The sequence below is a fragment of the Pezoporus wallicus genome, unplaced genomic scaffold (genome assembly GCF_028554395.1).
Source record: "Pezoporus wallicus isolate ANWC-B61680 ecotype Strahan unplaced genomic scaffold, APGP_CSIRO_Pwel_v1 contig_749, whole genome shotgun sequence".
In the NCBI taxonomy this organism is placed as follows: domain Eukaryota; kingdom Metazoa; phylum Chordata; class Aves; order Psittaciformes; family Psittacidae; genus Pezoporus; species Pezoporus wallicus.
In genome coordinates this window covers 124,428-143,232 of record NW_026641327.1, presented here as the reverse complement: position 1 = coordinate 143,232, position 18,805 = coordinate 124,428, and the positions used below count along the sequence as shown (strand labels likewise).

Sequence of the window (18,805 nt, the reverse complement as noted above, 5' to 3'; positions counted from 1 at the left end):
AAAAGGTCACAGAGATAGATCTATGATAGATCTATCATATAAATTATGAGTTTAACATGCATTTGGCATACAGGAGTACATCTTTTCTTTAACTTATTTAACTTCACCTTTCCCACAAAAGCTTCCTCTGGGTACAAGAAATCCATTAGAACTCTACATTATTGAGTGGAATATTTCACTTACTGCAATTTTGAGATACTGATTTTATTCCACAAAATTATCACTGATATCTTTTGCTACATTTTTTTGTACATTTTACCCTTCTGCAAACAAACTAGAATATAAAACATCCAGGGGCAGCAGCATAAAATTCAGCAAAAACTGAAAAACTTAGTAAAGCACCAGAAGCATCCCAACTACAGCAACAATTACATAAAACTGACTGCTTACAGAAGAGAATTAATAACAAAAGATGTTCGTAATTTCCAGATGAAAACAAGAACCACATCCACACAGTGTCAGTAATCACATAGTGAGAGAAGCAACGAATTGCTTCTACAGCAATTCTCAGGACAGTATCATAACTCAGTTGAAAGAGCTAATTCTGCAGCAGGGACATTCTGAAATATTATGAGGCACTCTAAAAGTAAAATATGTAACTTCCCTCAGATACTTCTCTCATGCATATGACAAGCAGATGAACTGGTATCTGGAAGACTTTTAAGAAAGATTCTCATTAACAAAAAATGAGGCATTTATTCATAAGGGATGAAAAAAACAATAGATAACTAAAAGATCTGTTTATAAAAAGTGACATAAATGACATTATCTGCAATATGCATTGAATTATTGGAAGCAAGTAAATAATTCACTTTTTCTTCCTTAAGGTAACATAGAGAAGAAGATTAGCTTTGTCAAGTCACCCGAAATGAAGGGACAGCCATGAGTACACCAAGAGCTCTTTCAAGGCGTGTGAAATCTCATACTAAACTGTGATAAGTTTACTTTGCATTATATAGATAATCAGAATTACATCATTTTTCTATTCAGCAAAACTCGGTTGTTAAAATTTAAACAAGATCACTCTGTCAAATTTACTGATACAATTTCCAAGTTAAGAATGACTGCTGTGAAAAAGAAATAGTATTTTTCAATTGTGAATTAACTCAGAAGACAGGCTATTCTACAGATTGAAGAGCACAGGTTCTTAAGGTAGATATAAGCAGATCTGATAAAAGCTAAGGTCACAATTCAGACTACAAAAAATTTACACGATTTGTGTATACACACACACACATATATATATACACTACATATAGTGGCGTTTTCAGCTCAAGAAAACTGACAGGCCAAATGATTTTTGCAGTGTCACACATGAAGTCTGAGCCCATAAGGCTTTCTCTGACACCAAATTGAGTTTGACTTGCAAAAAGTTGATGTGAAGGATTTTTTAAATGGCGTTACGCCCCATTTCACCCCCTTCGCTTGTGTACATAGTGGAAACGTGAAAAACACAGAGCGCGGCTTTCCATGATCCTTTTGAGACAGCTCTGAAACCTCTCAAAGGTGCGAAGTTTTATTGGAAGAGGAAACACTGAATTTTAGGTGTTCTTTCTTTTTAGTACTTAGAACTGAGGAAGTGACAAAGCGCACAAATCTGCTGAAGCGTCGAATATAAACTGAATGATGACGTTCCGTTTTAACCCTATTTTGCAGCTGGAACCTCCCTCTCCCCCAGCCGCTCTGCTCTCTTACTCAGGCTACGCTCCTCGCCTTACGCACAGAAAGCAGCTTTCATAACTCCTCGTCCTCCCCAGAGCCAGTGCCGTTCCCCCCAGCCCCGTCGGCTGACGGGCCAAGGCGAGACCCAAAGGCGCCAAACGAAACGCGAACAACTTTCCAAACCCGCCCGGGCCCCGCCGCCTCAGCAGCAAGGGCTGTCGCACGCTTCCCGCCACCGCTGTGAGGGCCGGCTGGGACACCTTCTTCTTCCTCCAGCGCGGGCTACGGGGACCGGTAACAAGCACCCAGCATCTGATCGAGAGCGTAAGAGGCTGCGGTGCCACAGGACACCCAGGCCATCAAGGAGGAAAGGGTTAACCCTGCCTCGCCTGAGCTGTGAGAGGAGCCGCCGCCGCCGCCGCCGCCGCCGCCTCCCTCTTTCCCTCCCCTCTCAGATGCGCTCCGTAACTCACCTCGACCCCACCCGCCTCCTCATCGCGCCGCCACCAGGTCCCACCCCTCAGAGGCCGGGCGGGGCCGGGGTTCATGCGCGGGCAGCCCCGGTGCGTTCTGGGATCGCTCCATCCCATCCCTTCCCCTCCCATCCCGGGCGCCGTGACCGGACCAGGCGGTAGGCGGCTGGAACTACAGTTCCCGGCGTCCCCCGTGAGGCGCGGGAACCCGGAAGTGAGCAGTGGAGGCGGGCAGCTCGGGCCTCCGCGGTGGAACTTGGCCGGGTGTTTCCTGGCGACGGGGGAAGTGAGGAGTCGCCGTGGAGAGTGGGAGCCGCGTTTCTCCCCCCTCCCGGGCGCCCGATCTACCATGAGACCCGCCATCTTCCCGCTCCTGCCTGACCCTGGCTGCCTCCTCCTCCTCCTGGTGAGCTAACCGGCACCGCGTCGCTTCCCCACTGCTCTCCCGCCCGGTTGTGCCGGTGGGAGCGTCGGCCTGGGCTGGGCGGCCTGGGGGTGGCCGATGGACCTTGGGGCTCTTCCCCCCCCAGCCACCAGAGTTATCCTGCTCGCCCTGCTTGTGCGCACCGGGAACGTGTCTGGAACCGGGTTGTGGCCTTCGCCTCTCCGGGGGACGACGGGGCAGCTCCGCCAGCACCTGCTCGGCGGGGAACGGGGGGGATGGGGGAGGCGAGCGGCGGTTGCGGGAGCGGCCCCGGTTGGCGGAGCGCGGTGTTGTGGCTGAGGCTGATAGGCTGCGGACCCGGAACGGGCCGGCGGCGGGGTGGGGCCGGGCCTGACGCTCTGTGGGCCGAGGCTCAGGAGCCGGCTCGGGGCATTGGCCTGGCAGGCGATGGGGTCTCGCTTTGGTGCTTGCATGGTGGAGGCCGGTGTCGTGCTTCCCCTCTTCAGGAGCCAGAGAGGGGAAGCGAGGGGAGGGGGTGGGCCGGGAGAGCGCTGCCTGAACTGTGCCTCCCCGAAGTCCGCTTGTCGCCTGTGTTTCAGTGCCGCTGCCCTTAAATAGAGGGGAGCTGGCTCCCGTGGCCGAGCGAGGACGGGGCTGCCTATGCGTCCTTTCTGGGAGCACGCCTGCGGTGAGGTAACCCCAGCTCAGCTCGGCGGCAGGAGCTGGGAAAACTTCCCGAGCTGTCTTGCACAGGCGTCAGATTTATCTTTAGTTGTCGGGCTACAGCGCTACAGCTATTTTTTTTTTCTTTAGGCTGGCATTACATGCATGACTTAAGCCACCTTCTGGCTTTGCACGTACACAAATGCAATCACTGATGTGTGTGTTTTGTGGAGATAAGTTGTCTGTGTGGCACTTCATCTGTTTTTTAAACAGGCAGATTTAGTGATTCATACTTTTACAGAGTTGCATTGGGACAGTCTCAGCTTTTCATAGCTTAAGTGTCTTGCAGAGCTACAGGGGTCTTGTGTGAGTAGGTTTAATGGGATTTGGGATTAAGATGCTAATGAATTTAATCTATTTTAAATATATGGAAGAATAAAATTAGTGAGAACATAAATAATTGGAGATGAAGGTAGACAGAGCTTTGGAAATCCAAAGGGAAGTACATAGTAATATCGCTATTAATGAATGAAATAGTTAGAAATGTGAGAATTACTTAATAAACAGAACAAGTACTTGTTATCCCTTTAAAATGTGCACTTCTGCCTGGGTAAGCTCTGGTTAAATTATTACAAACTTTCTATAGTTTTACGGTTAGTAAATATATGTGATTGGTAGAGTTTGAAAATAACACAAGTTTATGACTATTTATAGTGTGTTAGCTCACTATATGAGAGACTAAAGTGAAGAACCTAGTATTTTCCAGCCAGATCTGTGTGTGCATTAAAACTCTGTTGCTGATGTACTAGGCTGGCTTTCACTTAGTACAGACTCCAATGAAAAAAATCAGAGCATACTCTTTTAAAATGCCATTTAAATGGGCAAGTACAAGTTTGAAAAAGTGGATGTGAGTTAGTGAAAGCGTTTTTCTTTCTTCATGGTACAGTTGATCAATGCAAATTTAGTATGCATCAGTTCTATATTTGCCAGCTGAAAACCAGGAAATGGCTAACGTCTGAAGCTTCCCCATGTTTTAGTTGCTGTTTCTTTCTGTGTGAGTCGTTTAAACCTATTTCTAATGGGATTAAAAAGAGCCATATATATAAAACATTAAGAATACAGATCAGAGTTGTTTGTTTGGGGGCGTTTAATACAATGATGTATAATGTTATCTGTGTAGCTCTTCAGCCTTGTATCAGATGTGGCCCTGTGTTGTAAGGCGCCTAGTTGTATACTTGGATCAAATCAATGAATCATTCCTTTTAGAAAATTTGTTAAGAGTTTTGGAAAAGTTGTCTTCATCAGACTGGGAGGGGATCCTTTTTCTTTAAAACAGCTGAATACCTCCTACGAAGTCTGGTGTTTGATTCCTTGTGGCATTCAGATAATCTGGTGAAGTGTACCAAATAAGCTTTAAAATTCTGGTAACTTTTTCTTATTACCAACATCCATGAATGCTTAAGAGCAGCGTAACCTTTATCTAGTTGGTAAGGTTTAGGAGAGCCTTCTGCTTTTCATCCAAAGTATGTGCCATCTAGCAGAGACTCTTTGAGCACGGCAGTTGGCCTATTTCATGGATAAGTGAGCTTATTAGTGTTATTTTGGTGGTTCCCAAAACAGAATACAGTATGTAGGTGTGAAAATAGCTTACTAAGAAGGTCTTGCTTAGTAATAACTATGAAGCTAAAAAATATTTTTGTTTTCAGACTTTTGGATAAGTATGTTTCTTTTCTACATGAGGACTTAAAGTGCTGCAAAAGGAAGAAAAGGTACAACATTATGCCAACATAAGTTATTTTGTCTAAAGAAGTTTAACAGTAGGAGCTGACTAAAATTTTAGAGGGCTTTGGGTTTTGCTTTAATACTTTTCTATCTGGTGTCACTGAGGATTGGAGATTGTAGCACAAAACATTACAGGGGTACCTAGCAGTCCCAGCACAACTCTTTTCCCTTCCAACTTTTCAAACTCATGTGCTAGCATTGTACTGGACTTCTGAAAGATGAAAAGGGGCTGGAGAGAGCATGAGGGAAGCACGGGCTGACATGATCCCTGCCGCTGCAACACTGGAACTGAGTGGAGGCTGTAGAGAATTGTGTACAGCTGATTGCAAGACTGGAGTAAGAGGTAATGTTGTGTGTCACCTTGTACTTGTAGATTAAGATGTTTTTGCCCTGTTGGTATATTTCTTAATACTGGGTAGGACAGATCTTTAAGATGAATCCAAGACAGTAGAATAAATGCTGACAGGACAGTGAATAATCACATTCTCCTCTAAGGCAAGGTGTGGTTCTTTGGTTTTGCTCTAACCAGTCATTCTGTATGTTTGCCTCTACTTGCAGATGTGTATATTTTGCCTATAGAGGAAATTCCAGAACAAGATACTCTGTTGCACGTGCTACTTCTGCGTATGCTTGAAATACATTTAGAGAGACATTTTTCATAGTGCTCAGTGCTTCACTGTTAGGCTCATGTGCAGTGTTCCTAAGCAATAGACGTGTAGAGAGGAATCACCAATTGATAGCAAAGGAAAAAAAGGAGGAAATCCTCTGTGGGTGTTTTTTCTTTTCTTTTTCTTTTCTTTTTCTCCTCAAACAACTGTAAAAGGAATTCCCGATTGTTGCACTTTGAGCTGTGGAGGTTTGTTAGGTTTCAAAAAGCCACTACTATAGCTTTTCCTTATGGCTTGTTTGAAAAGGTGTGGGCACACTGAGAACACCTATTTCTTAATATATTTGGCAACACCTTTTGGAAGAGTATAGTTATCCTCTTGTATTCTGAGGATGTGAAATGTTGGAGTGTTTTCTGAGTCAAAGCTTAACTAGTCATCTAATAAAGCAGTAGTTTCTCTTTTCTCTTTGCTTGGGGTTATTACTGAAGCCTGGTGTATGTTCAATTTATGATTTGTTAGCCTACTGTTGATTGTATGCTCTTCCCTATAATGCAGTTTATCACTGACAAGATAATATTTAGTGTTACAGTTGATCTTGCACTATTATGTTTAATATTTTTAGTGAAGCTTTCAAAATACTACATACATAGTGATGTAATTGCAGCTTTTAGGAGTAGTGACTTAGAAGAGGCAGTAGTCAATAAACTTTTGAATTCCCTATTAAACTCTTCATTGGGAAAATACTGTAGGATAATATTTTTTTTCTTTTTCTACTACCACTGCCTGTCATGTCTGGTTAATATGACACCAAGTACCCAAATAATGAAAGTAACATGAAATAAAATTTGTTTTATCTTAATTTTTAATGCTGTAGTTAATAGTAAGTTGTCAAAGAGAAGTTGAACTCTGTATATTTTATGTAGAGAGCATATTTGTGTGCATTTGCCTCTTTCTATGTATGTATCAAGTTTTATAGCCTGTAATCCTGCTCAAAAGTTAAATCATCTGCATTTGAGCATTAGTCAGAGATTGTAGATACAGGCAAATTTTAGGCCACTGAACCTTATACAATGAAAGAGATTGCCTGTGAGAGTAGCATGGCATTTCAGAGTTGTCCATTGTCTGTCATGACCTCTAAAGAGTGAAACAGTAGTTAACTGAGGATCTTTCTCTAGGTTGGGGGGTGAGGAGTGGGGGAAGCTTATACCATTGCTATGAAGAGTTGCATTCTTCTTGCTATGCCATGTGTTGGGCAAGTTTCCTGTTTGGAGTGCTCAGGAGGGAAGAGAGGAGAAACTGTACTGATTCTTCAAACAGAAAACTTGGACAATGCTGGAAAATATGAGTTATTGACAGTAGGATATCAGAAATCTTGTTGCTGGCAGTTGAAGAATTCTGTGGTGACACACTCCTTGACTTTTCTTTTGACAGACTTGCTGTTCTCCTCCATAATCTGTTTTTTGGCTTTTTTGGAAGGACAGCTTGCTTACGCAAAATGCTGGTCCTCATGCTGCTATCTTGGGAAAGCAGAACTACCACTGGTTGTTCTTATACATGCCCAAAAGTTATCCCTTGTGTTTTAATCACACTTATTTCTTTTGAAAGACTTAAGGCTTATATGCTAATATTCAGGAGGAGCAATTGTTCCCATTGCAGGTTCTTATGTAAGCCTCACTTTTATAGTTTCCAGATACTTCCTTTGCTTGAAAGGAGGGAGTTCTCACATGAAAAGCAAGTGTACAAATGCACTGTGAATTTTATACCAAAGCTACTTCAAAAGCTCAAGAGAGTCTAGAGATATATTCAAGCATATATTTAATATATATTTTGAATATACATATTCAATATATATTTTGAATATACATATTCAATATATATATTGAAGAGAGTCTATATAAATATATAGATATCAAGAGAGTCTAGAGATACATTCAAGTATATATTATATATATATGTATTTTTTCAAGTTCTTCAATAATGGAGTGGTTTTGGATGCATTAGTAATACCTCTCCTCCCTGCTATCCCATTTGAGAGAGGACTCTAGTGATTTAGAGGAACCATAGTAACGTTTGGGAATGTAAGCAAAAGCAATATAGGGTATAGATGTCAGAACCTAAAGAATGTTTTCTGCCAGAACTCTAAACTCGAGACAGCTCCTCTGGGAAAGAGTAGAGTAGATGCATTGTAGAGGATTAGGAAGGGAACTGAGATCAGATTTCCTTCTGAGAGTTCTCTGTGCTTCTTTCCTCTCTGATATATCTTTATTCATGAGAAGTACGCACACCATTGCTAGAAGCATACGTAATATTCTTTTTCAAAACTTAGATTGTTTGAGCATTTAATATTACTAACTCCTAAAAATGGTCATAACCAAAATTTTAGGGGTTTGATAAACTTTTTTCTTTTTCTTAATTTACTGGGTTTCAGGTATTTAATTTTTATTTTTCTTTGGCGGGGGCTGTTCTAATTTCATCCTGCCTGCTCAAGCTGAGTTTCTATAGTCCTACCAAGTATTTATGTGTGTATTTTCTAACCTCTACCTTCTGTGTGCTTTTTTTAAGCAAGAACTTATTAAGGAATTTTGTGTTAACCCATGCAGGTGTTCTGCCATGCCTGCTTCCTGCATGATGGAGCAGATTGGGTTTGTGCCTTGAAGATCAGTGGGTGCTTATGGGCCCGTTTGATTTTCAGAGCTATGTTCTATGAGTGAACTGATTTGTTATTAAGGCCTGAATGTGTTCAGTTCCTGCTGCCTTTTTTCAGGATTCTGCAAGATATGGTTTTCTATTAAATAAGTATTGTATAGATTATAAATGGAAGTTAAGTGTGAGCCCAAACCATTGGTAACCTGTATCTGAAAGTTAAATTAACAGTGGTGAGGAAGTGAAACACTGGAGGTCCCAATGGCTTGTTTTCTGGAAGTCATGAGTTACCACATTTTATGTGTTGCGGTCTCCCAGCTGCTGCACTTTGGGATCAAAATTGAGGATGTGTTAACCCACGGGGAGACTCTGGGTATATGGTTTGCTGCATTCAGTTTCAAGGGAGGGTACTTCTCCATGGCATCGATTTCTGAAATCACTGAAACTTTGTAGCCTGAATGGTGTTCATGAAACAGGAACCTGAGCAGTAGGTAGAGCCCTACAAACAATAATAAATGACCTAGTTCCTTGGCATACTTCTTGCAAGCAGCATGTCTCCTCTTGCCTGGCATCAGTGATTGTTGCCTATGTGTGTTTCATTGAGGTGCATCCAAAAAGAAAAATAGTCTGTAAGGATTTCAGGGTTTTTTGGGGTTTTGTTTTTATAGATTTGTGAAAAGTGGCGAGAAGAAAAGCAATTTAATCTCTGTTGTAAGATAATTGGCAGTAAAGCTTACATTTGTCTCCAAGTGGATTCGTGTGGCAATTGGGCATAAACATGGAGAGAACTTGTTCATTAGGAACTCTGCAAGGAAGTATTTTGAAAGGCAAGGAATAGGTGCCTGTTCCAATGGTCTTGAAAAGGAAAACAACAGCTGTGATAGTGTTTTTGCTGTTTGCCATAGCTGTCGTGATTATGAAGTGATGATATAATTAACTTTCTCAAAAGCTTCACAAAGGGAAAGCTTTTCAGTTATGTGTCTACATTTTAATCCCAAGAAGAGCTTTTCTGTCCTTAGTCACTGTCTATCACTTCTGTCTCTTATAGTTTACTGAAATTCTTTCATAAATCTTGCTGGAAACACTTAGACCCTAAATTCTTTGCCAGTCATAAAAATTATGAATTTTCATAAATGTGTGTATGAAAATACTATTTTATCTTTTTTCTTTTCCCTGTTGAGTCAGTTCACTCGGGATTTTGGACAGAATGACTGAAAGAAAAATTGGTTGCTTCACAAAGGTAATTAAGAGTCTGTGGTGCAGAGGGTGAACAATTAGGGGCTCTTTCCTACTAATGGTCCGTTAATTAGTGAAGGGAGCTCAGAGTTTCTGGCCCTCTCAGGAATTACCTTTGAATGACATTTCAAACTGCTTTGGTTAAGAATGTATAATTGCAGCGGGGGGGGGAGAGGCTTTTTTGTTTTTCCTTAGTATTTTTTTCTGTCAACATAGGACAGCAGACTTTGCTAAACCAGTCCAAATATGTACATATAATTAGTGTTGTGTAGCTAGCAAACGTTAGTTTAAAATAAGCAAATACGTAGCTGTGATACCTGTTATGGTTTAAGCTGAGGATTTTAGTTGCAGTAGTAAGCTGTGTTGAGATCAGTAAGCTAGTTAACTGCAGAGACAGTGTGTCTGATACTTGCTACCAGTACAAGCACTGCACCATGTGAGTGTGTTCCTATTATTTTTAGGACCAGTCTTGAGTACTTGAATATTTCTGTGGGAGTCAGCCTGAAGCTGGTTAATAGTCCTTGTGGGAGGTAAACCAGCGTTGGGTATCTATGTATCATGTTCTTTTGTGCATTTCGAAGTATCTGTGGCATGTGTCCTGTCCTCTGCATTATTTACTCTTCTGCTGTCCAGAGTTATCCAGGATAAATTGACTGCATATGTGCAGGCCTTTAGCAGCTGTTTAGGGCACAAAGAAAATAGCTTTTGTAGAGTCTGAAATTAGCAACTCATTCTTCAAGCTGCATGCTGCTGTGGTCCCAAAGGTGAATTTTTCTCTTCAGTTCAGGCAGCATTGCTTTAATCAATGTTTTTTCTGTAGAGGATAGCCAATGGATTAATTGTAAATGTATTATTCCCCCCCCAGTTGAAATTCAGTTAGAAAGCAGCTGTGGATTCATCTTTCCAAAGAAGTAGTACTAGAAATATCTTATTCCTTCTCTTCTAATGTGTTATTTTAAGGTAGCAAATAATAAATACTAACTTAAAAATTGAGGCAAAGCAGTTGTTAGAGATAAGCTAATGGATTGCCAGTTACCTTTAGTATATATGATTGGTAATTTGCATGTATACAATGAAAGTTTGTAGAGTCTGCATCACGCCTTTTCCTGGGATGAAGAAAGGAAAGTCACTAAATTTAGAAGATGTTTTAAATGGATTTTTTCTACAGGTTGGAGTTCTTATTGTAAGGAAATAGGAAGCTGAGGCAACAAAACCCCACTATGTTTTAGAAAGTTTATAATTTTGAAATCCTAAGGTGTTCTTCCTCATTTTTATTCCTCAGAAAGAGGGAGGAGCAGCAGCAGAGGACTGAATCTCGAACGTTTTTAATGTATGGACAAACACTTCATATGCTACAGGTGGCTGTGTCACAATGTATGGACAAACACTTCATATGCTACAGGTGGCTGTGTCACAAAGTACTGTAGTCATTTTCAGATGCACAAAACAACCTCCTGCTGAAATATTTGGAGGTAATCTGAGGAAATATGGCATCCTAAACATGCTAAAGGAAGAAAAAAGTAATTTATAGCACAAGGAGGGTCTTGGTGATACTGGAAGTATTTTTGCTAATAGTTCTAGGTCTGAAGTTAATAAATGGGGGTGGTTGCATGTGTATTTGTGTGTGGGTTAGCTCTGGCTGAGATTGCAGGGTGTGGCTTGTAGAGATTAAGAAATTGTTGAGATTGTAGGCTGTTTAGCTATGTAATGCTAAAACTGTAAAATAAGAATTTAACTTGAACTGCTAATTGTTTGTACATTTGTTGGACAATTGTACGTTTGTCATTCTGTGCTGGGAGTGTGGCTCAGTTGTTTAGTTCTAATCATCCTTGCCTTCAGCATCAGATAAGGATGAGCCAAATCAAGTTGGCTGTGCTTCTGTGCTTTCAAACTGCTTTAGTTATTGGAAAGTACAAATAGGCAATTGAAACAATGTTACCAAAGACAGCTTTGTCCACTTATATTCCCTTATGTTGTTTTTAGAGTGGCAGTTAAACCAGTATGTTTTGCTTCCCTTTGGGTGGGCTTGGTGAGAAGAATGACCCTAGCTTTGTTTTTCACTTAAGTATTTTGTTGGTGAGAAGAATGACCCTAGCTTTGTTTTTCACTTAAGTATTTTGTTTGTCCAGTTATCACTCTTACTGCCTTTTTCTTTTTTAACCCAATGCCTCAGCTGCATATTTAAAAGCAGCATGGGTCTTGCACCTCTGGAATTACAGGGTTGTGGTATTTCATCTATAAATGCTGATAAAGATGTGAAATGCAGATTTCTCCCAGTACTGCAATTTCATTGTGCCACCTGCTTGCTATTTTATCTGAACTGATTCTTGGGTATTTCTGTCATGGAGGGCTTCAATAATCCATACCTATTTTTAACACAAGTTCTAGCCTCAAAGATTGAAATGGAACAGGCTTGTCCCACCTTGCTTGATACCGCAAAGAGAGAGAGATAGATAACTTGATATTTTAGAGCAGAAGATTGAAAATATATTCAGTATTGCAAACAGATTATATGGTTAACAAAAAAAAATAAGCGGCTAAAAGTCAGTAGGTGTTGAAGTTGAGCATTTAGGTATGGAAAATTAATTTATGTGCTTATATGTTCAATCCTTCAAATTGTGAAAAGACTACATCTACTTTCAGTTTCTTACCCTAAGGTTATGCTTTGAAGGAGAGATTCTAAATTCTGTGGCCATTTCTTCCACAAGAATACCTTAAAAATTTTGGCTTTGTTTTAATATCCATTTCCATTCCTAGTCCAAGAATGAACAAAACATACATATGAATATATGTATAATATAAAAAAAGTCTTGAGTCTCGTTTCTTGTCCGGAGGTGGCCCTGTTTGTAAAGACTAGAATAAAGGGCCCAGGAAACCCTGTGAAAGAACATACTGAGTAGCAGGTAGTATATTGCATTCTGTAATGATCCATGTGGCTCTCAAAATGCAGTTCCTAATAAGCTTTCTATTTAGTCTCAGCTATTTATAAGAAATTTCTCTAAATTTCTTATTTATTGATACACGTCAAAATAATTTCCGAAATACTTATAGAGAAAAAATGGCTTTGATTTATCTTAAAACTCGGAGACTATTGAGAAATTATTTACGTTTCAAGGTTACATATATGATCTGTGACATGAGGAATGGAGTTACAAGTATAACACCTACAAGATTTAAACTTTCTATGTGTTTTTGGTATTGGGTTTTATGTGTAATAGCAGTGGCCAAAATAAAGAACAGGCCTTGCTCCTTGACTTAGTGGTAAGGGGCAGCAAACTGTTCTACTGTGCTAGTCTTACCAAAGTCTTGACAAGACCAAGCTATGCTTTTTTTTTTTGTATTGCTGGGTCACAGCTTTAACAAGTTCAAAAACTTCAGGGTGCTGGTTTTCATATACAGCAACAGCTGCTTAACTCGTGCTAATAAGTTTTGAGATTATTTTATGTGCTTGATTACTTCTTGAAATTGAATCCTGGCAGTGTGGCCAGATAATCAGAGCAGTTGGTAGATACGTAAAAGAAAAGAGTGATCAGATCATGTAGTTGTGTTGGTTTGGGGTTTTGGTTTGTTTTTTGGTTTTTAACTTCATGTAAAGCTGCACAAAGTACACCTTTTTTTCAGGGGAATTCTAGCTGCTTGTGTAAGAGAGGAAGCTTGGTAAATAAAATATCTAAAGATTCAGAGTTTCCAGTGGTTTCCTGGGGCGGGAGCTGAATTTGTGGCTTTAAAACTCTCAAACAAGCTTTCAGGTAGGTTCATGTTTCTGAGGGTGCAGAGCACTCTAAGCATAATTCATGAAGTAATACAGTTGTTCAGATACCTGTTTACAGCCTGACTAGGGATTGCTTTTTTCCTTCAGACCAAGAGAAATAACTAAAAATGTTCAAGTGAAAATAAATGAAAGGTCATATCTCTGTGGCTTTTGTTTCAGCCACACCTCGTGATTTTTTGACTGGCTTAAACATTTTTATAAAAGACAGTGAGCCATATGTTTGTGCCCAGACCTAAGCCTAAAGTTGTGTTTGAGTGCGTGGTTCTGCTACTAATAGCTTTATGGAAAAAATGCAGTGTATTGAACTGCATGTTGCGATGAGGTTTAATTTTCATCTATGCAGTGGACTTTATGAATGAACATCTTGTGTCTTGTAAAAATAGTTCACAAATTGCTGAGAGGTTAGTTTACCGTTTTTTCTGGGAACCTGTAGTGCTGTGGTAACAGGCCATTGGGATCCTGCTGTGGCTATGAATCGTTACCAGTCATACACGACAATCCTGCAACTCCTTTGCTTGTGTATTAAGTTGTAGGAACTGTTAGCTGTGAGGTTTTTTCGTCCCCTGATTTGGAGTGTCAAATCAATTTAATTTGGCATTTCAGAGACAGCCTTTGAATGGTTTTGTTTCCAACACTTTCATTGGCAAAAAGCTCTTCAATATTAATGATAAATGTACCTACAGCAAGTATTCCTGTCAGACACTTAAAATGGGATGATGAGACATGTGGAGGGGAAAAAATCGTGTCACCTGTTTTAATATGGTGATCTCTCTACCTAGCTCTGTGCAGTTATAGCACTGTTTGGCTAAATCATTATAAAATTGAAATGTTTGTCAGTGCTAAAGTAGTAAGTTTACTTTTCTGCTACATATATTATCTATAATACAGCTTAGCTAGATTTTAGTTCTTCTCATGAAGGTTAGTAACTGAATCCTTAAATCTATTTTCAGAAGCTTCCTTTGTGTGTTCTTAACTTCTCTGATTAAATTTAAGTTATGTCTCTTACAGAAAAATAGGAAAAGGACATTTTTGGTACCAATTTAGAAAATTGCTCTGAAAACTTAAATATACCTCAGAAGTGATCATTAGTTGGTCTGTTAAACTAATAGTTTTATCTCAATCTTATAATGAGCCCCTTGTAATAACCCCTTAATCAACAGGGATTGCAGCAGTTAATCTGAATTATGAAAATGTTCAGGCACAGTCTGGAATCAGGTGGTGACAATTAAGAGTTGAACTGCTCTCACTGAGAGAGTCAGTAATGTTCTTTTTATTTTTCCCTACCATTCTCTATTTACTGTTATCTCTCTTTGCTCTGAACTTCATGGTTCATTATAGGGCTTCTGGGAGCACCGCCAGCGAGATGCTCCTGATTGATGGTTCTGAAGCCAAACTTCAGGGGCTCTTACAGTATCTGTCAGCTTTGGCATTGCTGTCTCTAGGGATTGCTTTCAATTTGTATCATCCTACAGCAGGCTGTAAACCCGTCTGCTTCCTGTTGTCCAGGAGTTTAATGCAGACCTCAGAGCAGCAGCAGATCAGCAGCATGCATAAAGAAAAAGGTACTCGGGACTGAAAGCTGCAGAGTCCTGTGGGGCTAGGACTTAAGGTAGTAACTTCAACGTGTCAATTTGGATTAGATGCAGGCTAGGGTTGGTTGCCAAACATAAAATGATTTTGTGGTAGAGGAGAATGATGGTTTAGTTTTGTGCCTTTAGGATTTCCTAGCAGGACAAAAAGGTAAATGGAAAGTTCAGCTGGTGAAAATGAAGGCTGTTCTTTTTGACTGCCTTGCAGGTGTAGTGCTAATTAAAAATCATAATGTTCCAAGAACAGATTTTCTCTATTCTTCAGATAAATTGCTTTGGAAGTGAGGACTTCTGTTTTGTTATGTGAATTAAAAAAAATAAAGACGTGAAGAACTGAAATGCAGCAGGCCTGCTTTTTTTGCTTTTTGTGTAATTTTAAGGTAGTGAACAGTTAATCTGTTAAACTCTTCTGCAAGAAAGTGGAGTGGTGTGCAAAGTATGATAAAATTGGAAAATAAATACCACTAAACCTATAGACCATTTAGCAATTAAAGAATTAACAGTACTAACTGGTAGGAGTAAAATGTTGATAAAAGGTTCACCTAAATCTCCTGAATAACCAGTGGACTTTAATTGGATGTGTGGAGTGGCAATTGAATGGCAGCACTGCTAGCAGATTATGAGATTGGGTGCACTTTTAATTTCTCTTTGGAAAAGGAATAAAATTCCTCTTTGGAAAAGGAATAAGAAGCCTGGCAGATGTCTGCCATTGGGGCTGAATGCAGTGGAGTTTGTCCAGGCAGTTTGTTTCATGTAAGGCTGCTTGTGTAGCCTTGTGCTACATGTCAGAGGAGGATAATGTTCAGGCACTGTCCATTTCAGGCAATGCTTTGAGGTCTTTCATCTGAAAAAATGAGAATAAATGTCAGCTAATTTGTAGCTACTCCTTGGAAGCAACTAGTGCTGGCTCCTGGCAGAAATGGCTAAGTCATATGCTAACTTCAGGTGAGGATCAAAACTGGATCAGTTACTTACCAGTAGAATAATGAGCAGTGTTGCCTTCAGAAACTTCCAGGAACCTGAGCTGATAAATTCTTGTTTTATTTGACAGTGTTTCTGAGGACCAGAGGAGTAAAAATGTGTGTACCACCACTCCTCTTCCCTCCCCACATACGAGCTCAATTTTATCTTTGTGAATGCAGTGTTCAATTCCTGACTTTTTCACCTCAGGAGGGCATGCTGTACATGTACAAAGTTTTCTGCGTTACTTGTTTTAGTCTATACTTGTCATTTTTCTGTAGTGTTACCATGAGTGTAAGTAGATTGTAAACATGCTCATATAACTTGTGCAATTTCATGCTCAAGTATTCAGCATTTTAATATTCTACTATATATTTTTTTATTTTTTCTTTCATAACTACTTACTTTAACCTTCTGATTTTCGTAGTTTTAGCATTTATAAAGTACGCACATAAAAACATAGCTAAACTTACCCAATATAAAGGCAGCGACCTGGATTGTTTCCAGGTGTACTTACATAACTCATTTTCCTTTTGAATTATTTTTGCTAGATGCTTTCTTCAGTGAGTTTGTAGTCTTGTGAGGTCAGTTGGATTTTTTTTCTTTCCCCAGTTACAAATATTAACAGTTACCCTTTGTCCTTCTGATGTAGGCCAGTGGAATGCAAAGTTTGCATTTAACAGTAAAAAAATCTGAAGACTTTTCCTTTTAGCCAGTACGTTTTTCAAGAACATGTGTTCAATACCTGTGTTATAAAATGTGTAGCTGACATTCAAAAATTATTTCCTCAAAAAGAAGTCTTGCTTTCTGCCCTTGGGTATCAAGCACAGGACTCATCAAAGGTCAGAAAACATTCTCAAAACAGTTTAGCTTCGTAGCAATTCAAATCAGAATTTGTAATCCTTCACGTTAAATATTAATACTAGTAATATCATAAGCCCTCTTGCATCTCAAGGGACAGCAAAATTACTGGGTCAGAAAGATGTGTTTTCTTCCTTGCAGGTATTATACCTTTATAAAAGCTTCAGCTGAAGTGAGTCTCACATATCTATTGACATTTCTTCAAGGAATGCTCCCCCCTCGAGTTTATGTACTTATACCGAAGACTTTAGCACCCACAATTTTTAGTCAGTGCAAAATGTTTAAGAAAGTGATTATGAATATATTTTGACAAAATAGAAATTTTTATGTTTCTAATGGAAAAGGTATTTCGATTAGCTTGGGTTTTGTGCAACTTTTGGTAAAAGATGTTCTTGGTTTCAGTATTTTCCCACTACTGTTTAACATAAAGGGGCAATAGGATATACAGCTTAATTTAACTTTCAGTGTATGAAGATGTTTGGGTCTTTGTTTCAGTACTTGCAGCTTGCACCACATTTTTCCGCAATAAGAGTTAAGAAAGCAATCAAATTTTATTCATGCTATAAAAAAGTATTAGCCTTAGTTTACTTTTTTTTTGCACATAGAACAGCCTAGTAGAGGGTTTTATTGGTTAGTAAACCAATGTGTTTTGATTTGGCAGTTAAATAATTGCATTGCAAGTTAAGGTGTATCGTAGCAATCTACAAATGCAACTACAGTTCCTGATCGATTTATCTGCTGAATAATATGGCTTGTTTCCTGATTGCAAATAATATGCTTATCTATTTTATGTTTAATCTATGTATCTTTTCCTATTAGATAAGATTTGTGTGGCTACTGTAGAATTGTATTAGGAAAAGCCACGTGGGTTTAAGAAACGTATCTTGCCCATTTGGTTTGTGTAGACAAGTCAAACTGCTGAGCTCTTGTCAAAATAGGACCTGCTGCAGAAATTTTTTCTGAGTATGAATGCTGATGTAGAGCTGTGAAAAGCGGCTAAAAAGTTCCTGCTTTTTAGGGGCTTGTGTGGGTTTTCTGTGTCAACAAGCGTTGTCCAAGATTATAAGCAGGGTAAATAACTCTGTGGTCTTCAAGGGTATGATCAGAGGTTTTTGAGACCTTGCACGGCAGCTGAAGCCCTGGGACTCATGTGAGTTTGCAAAGTTGTCTGTGGTAGGATCAGATGAGGGCCAGTGAAGTTAATGTTGTGTTATAGTGCCATTTATTGCCTAAGGCAATATTCCAGCTGTTACTGTTAATCATAACTACAGGCTCAATTGTACAGAAGTTTTATTTATCCTAACGCTTGCAACAAAACAGGTGCGTACAAACTAACTATGCTGGCTCATTCACATGCTTAACTGACCCTTATTACAAATGAAACTACTGCTATCAGCACCTCCCTGTAGCAACACTATGGAAGTTGTCATCCCATGCGCCTCCCAAGGGATGATGAGGTATCTGTGCTGACTGCCATCAGGTGTCACTCATCTGGGAATATCTAACTGATGTGGAACAGAACCTGAGCTTCTCTTTGCAAAGACTGAAGGTAGAGTCCTCCCTTCTTGCTGCTCACCAGTCAGCAACACCAGCATCTTCAAAGGAGCTTCCCCAGTACTGGTTTCCGGTGATGGGCTCATTGGATGGCTTACTCAATTGGATATTTTTTGGCAGACCCTGTTAAGCAGTTTTGACTATGGACTTCACAGCTCAATTGTTAGTTTTGTTTCTCTGTAGTCATCTTACAGCCACGGTTCAGACATTTGTGTTTCACAGTTCAAGTGCCACATGAAGGCTGTTCACACTCCACCACGGATCTTAGACTTGCATGCAAGATCAGTATCTAGTCCAATTATCATGTGAGAAGCACTGGTATGTATTTTGTATTACAACAGCTGGTGTGTTCTCAGCCTGTCATGTAAGATGGAATATATATGCTACCTAGCAGCCTCTGTATGCAAAAGATGAGAGGATCAGTATCTTCACTGGAAAGTGGTTAGTGATCCATAAACTGAAAATAATTGCTGCAAATCTGAGCTGTGTGTCATTTACAGTGATGTTTTAAGAGCTGTTGACACTGTCTTGCTGCAGAAGTCTCCCACAGTTTTTGAAGCTGATCTTAACAAAAGCAGGCATCTAGTTTATCTGCTTTATTTTTTCTTTTTAGGCCA

At 39.8% G+C, this 18,805-nt stretch overlaps 2 protein-coding genes across 3 annotated transcripts in view; one reads left to right on the top strand and one right to left on the bottom strand.

Annotated features, from left to right (window-relative positions):
* INVS (inversin) overlaps positions 1-2,252 on the bottom strand; it is an 85,120-nt gene extending 82,868 nt beyond the window's left edge. The window contains exon 1 of the mRNA XM_057423048.1: positions 2,136-2,252. The gene's annotated coding sequence lies outside the window, so the exon portion shown is untranslated. The remainder of the gene's footprint in view (positions 1-2,135) is intronic.
* Positions 2,253-2,292: 40 nt separating this feature from the next.
* ERP44 (endoplasmic reticulum protein 44) overlaps positions 2,293-18,805 on the top strand; it is a 48,321-nt gene continuing 31,808 nt past the window's right edge. Inside the window, exon 1 of one of the 2 annotated variants that reach the window (XM_057423055.1) lies at positions 2,293-2,541. In XM_057423055.1, the coding sequence (XP_057279038.1) occupies positions 2,485-2,541 (57 nt within the window). In that variant the 5' untranslated portion in view covers positions 2,293-2,484. Of the gene's footprint in view, positions 2,542-3,069; positions 3,214-18,805 lie in introns of those variants that run through there. The other variant, XM_057423056.1, reaches the window with a different exon arrangement.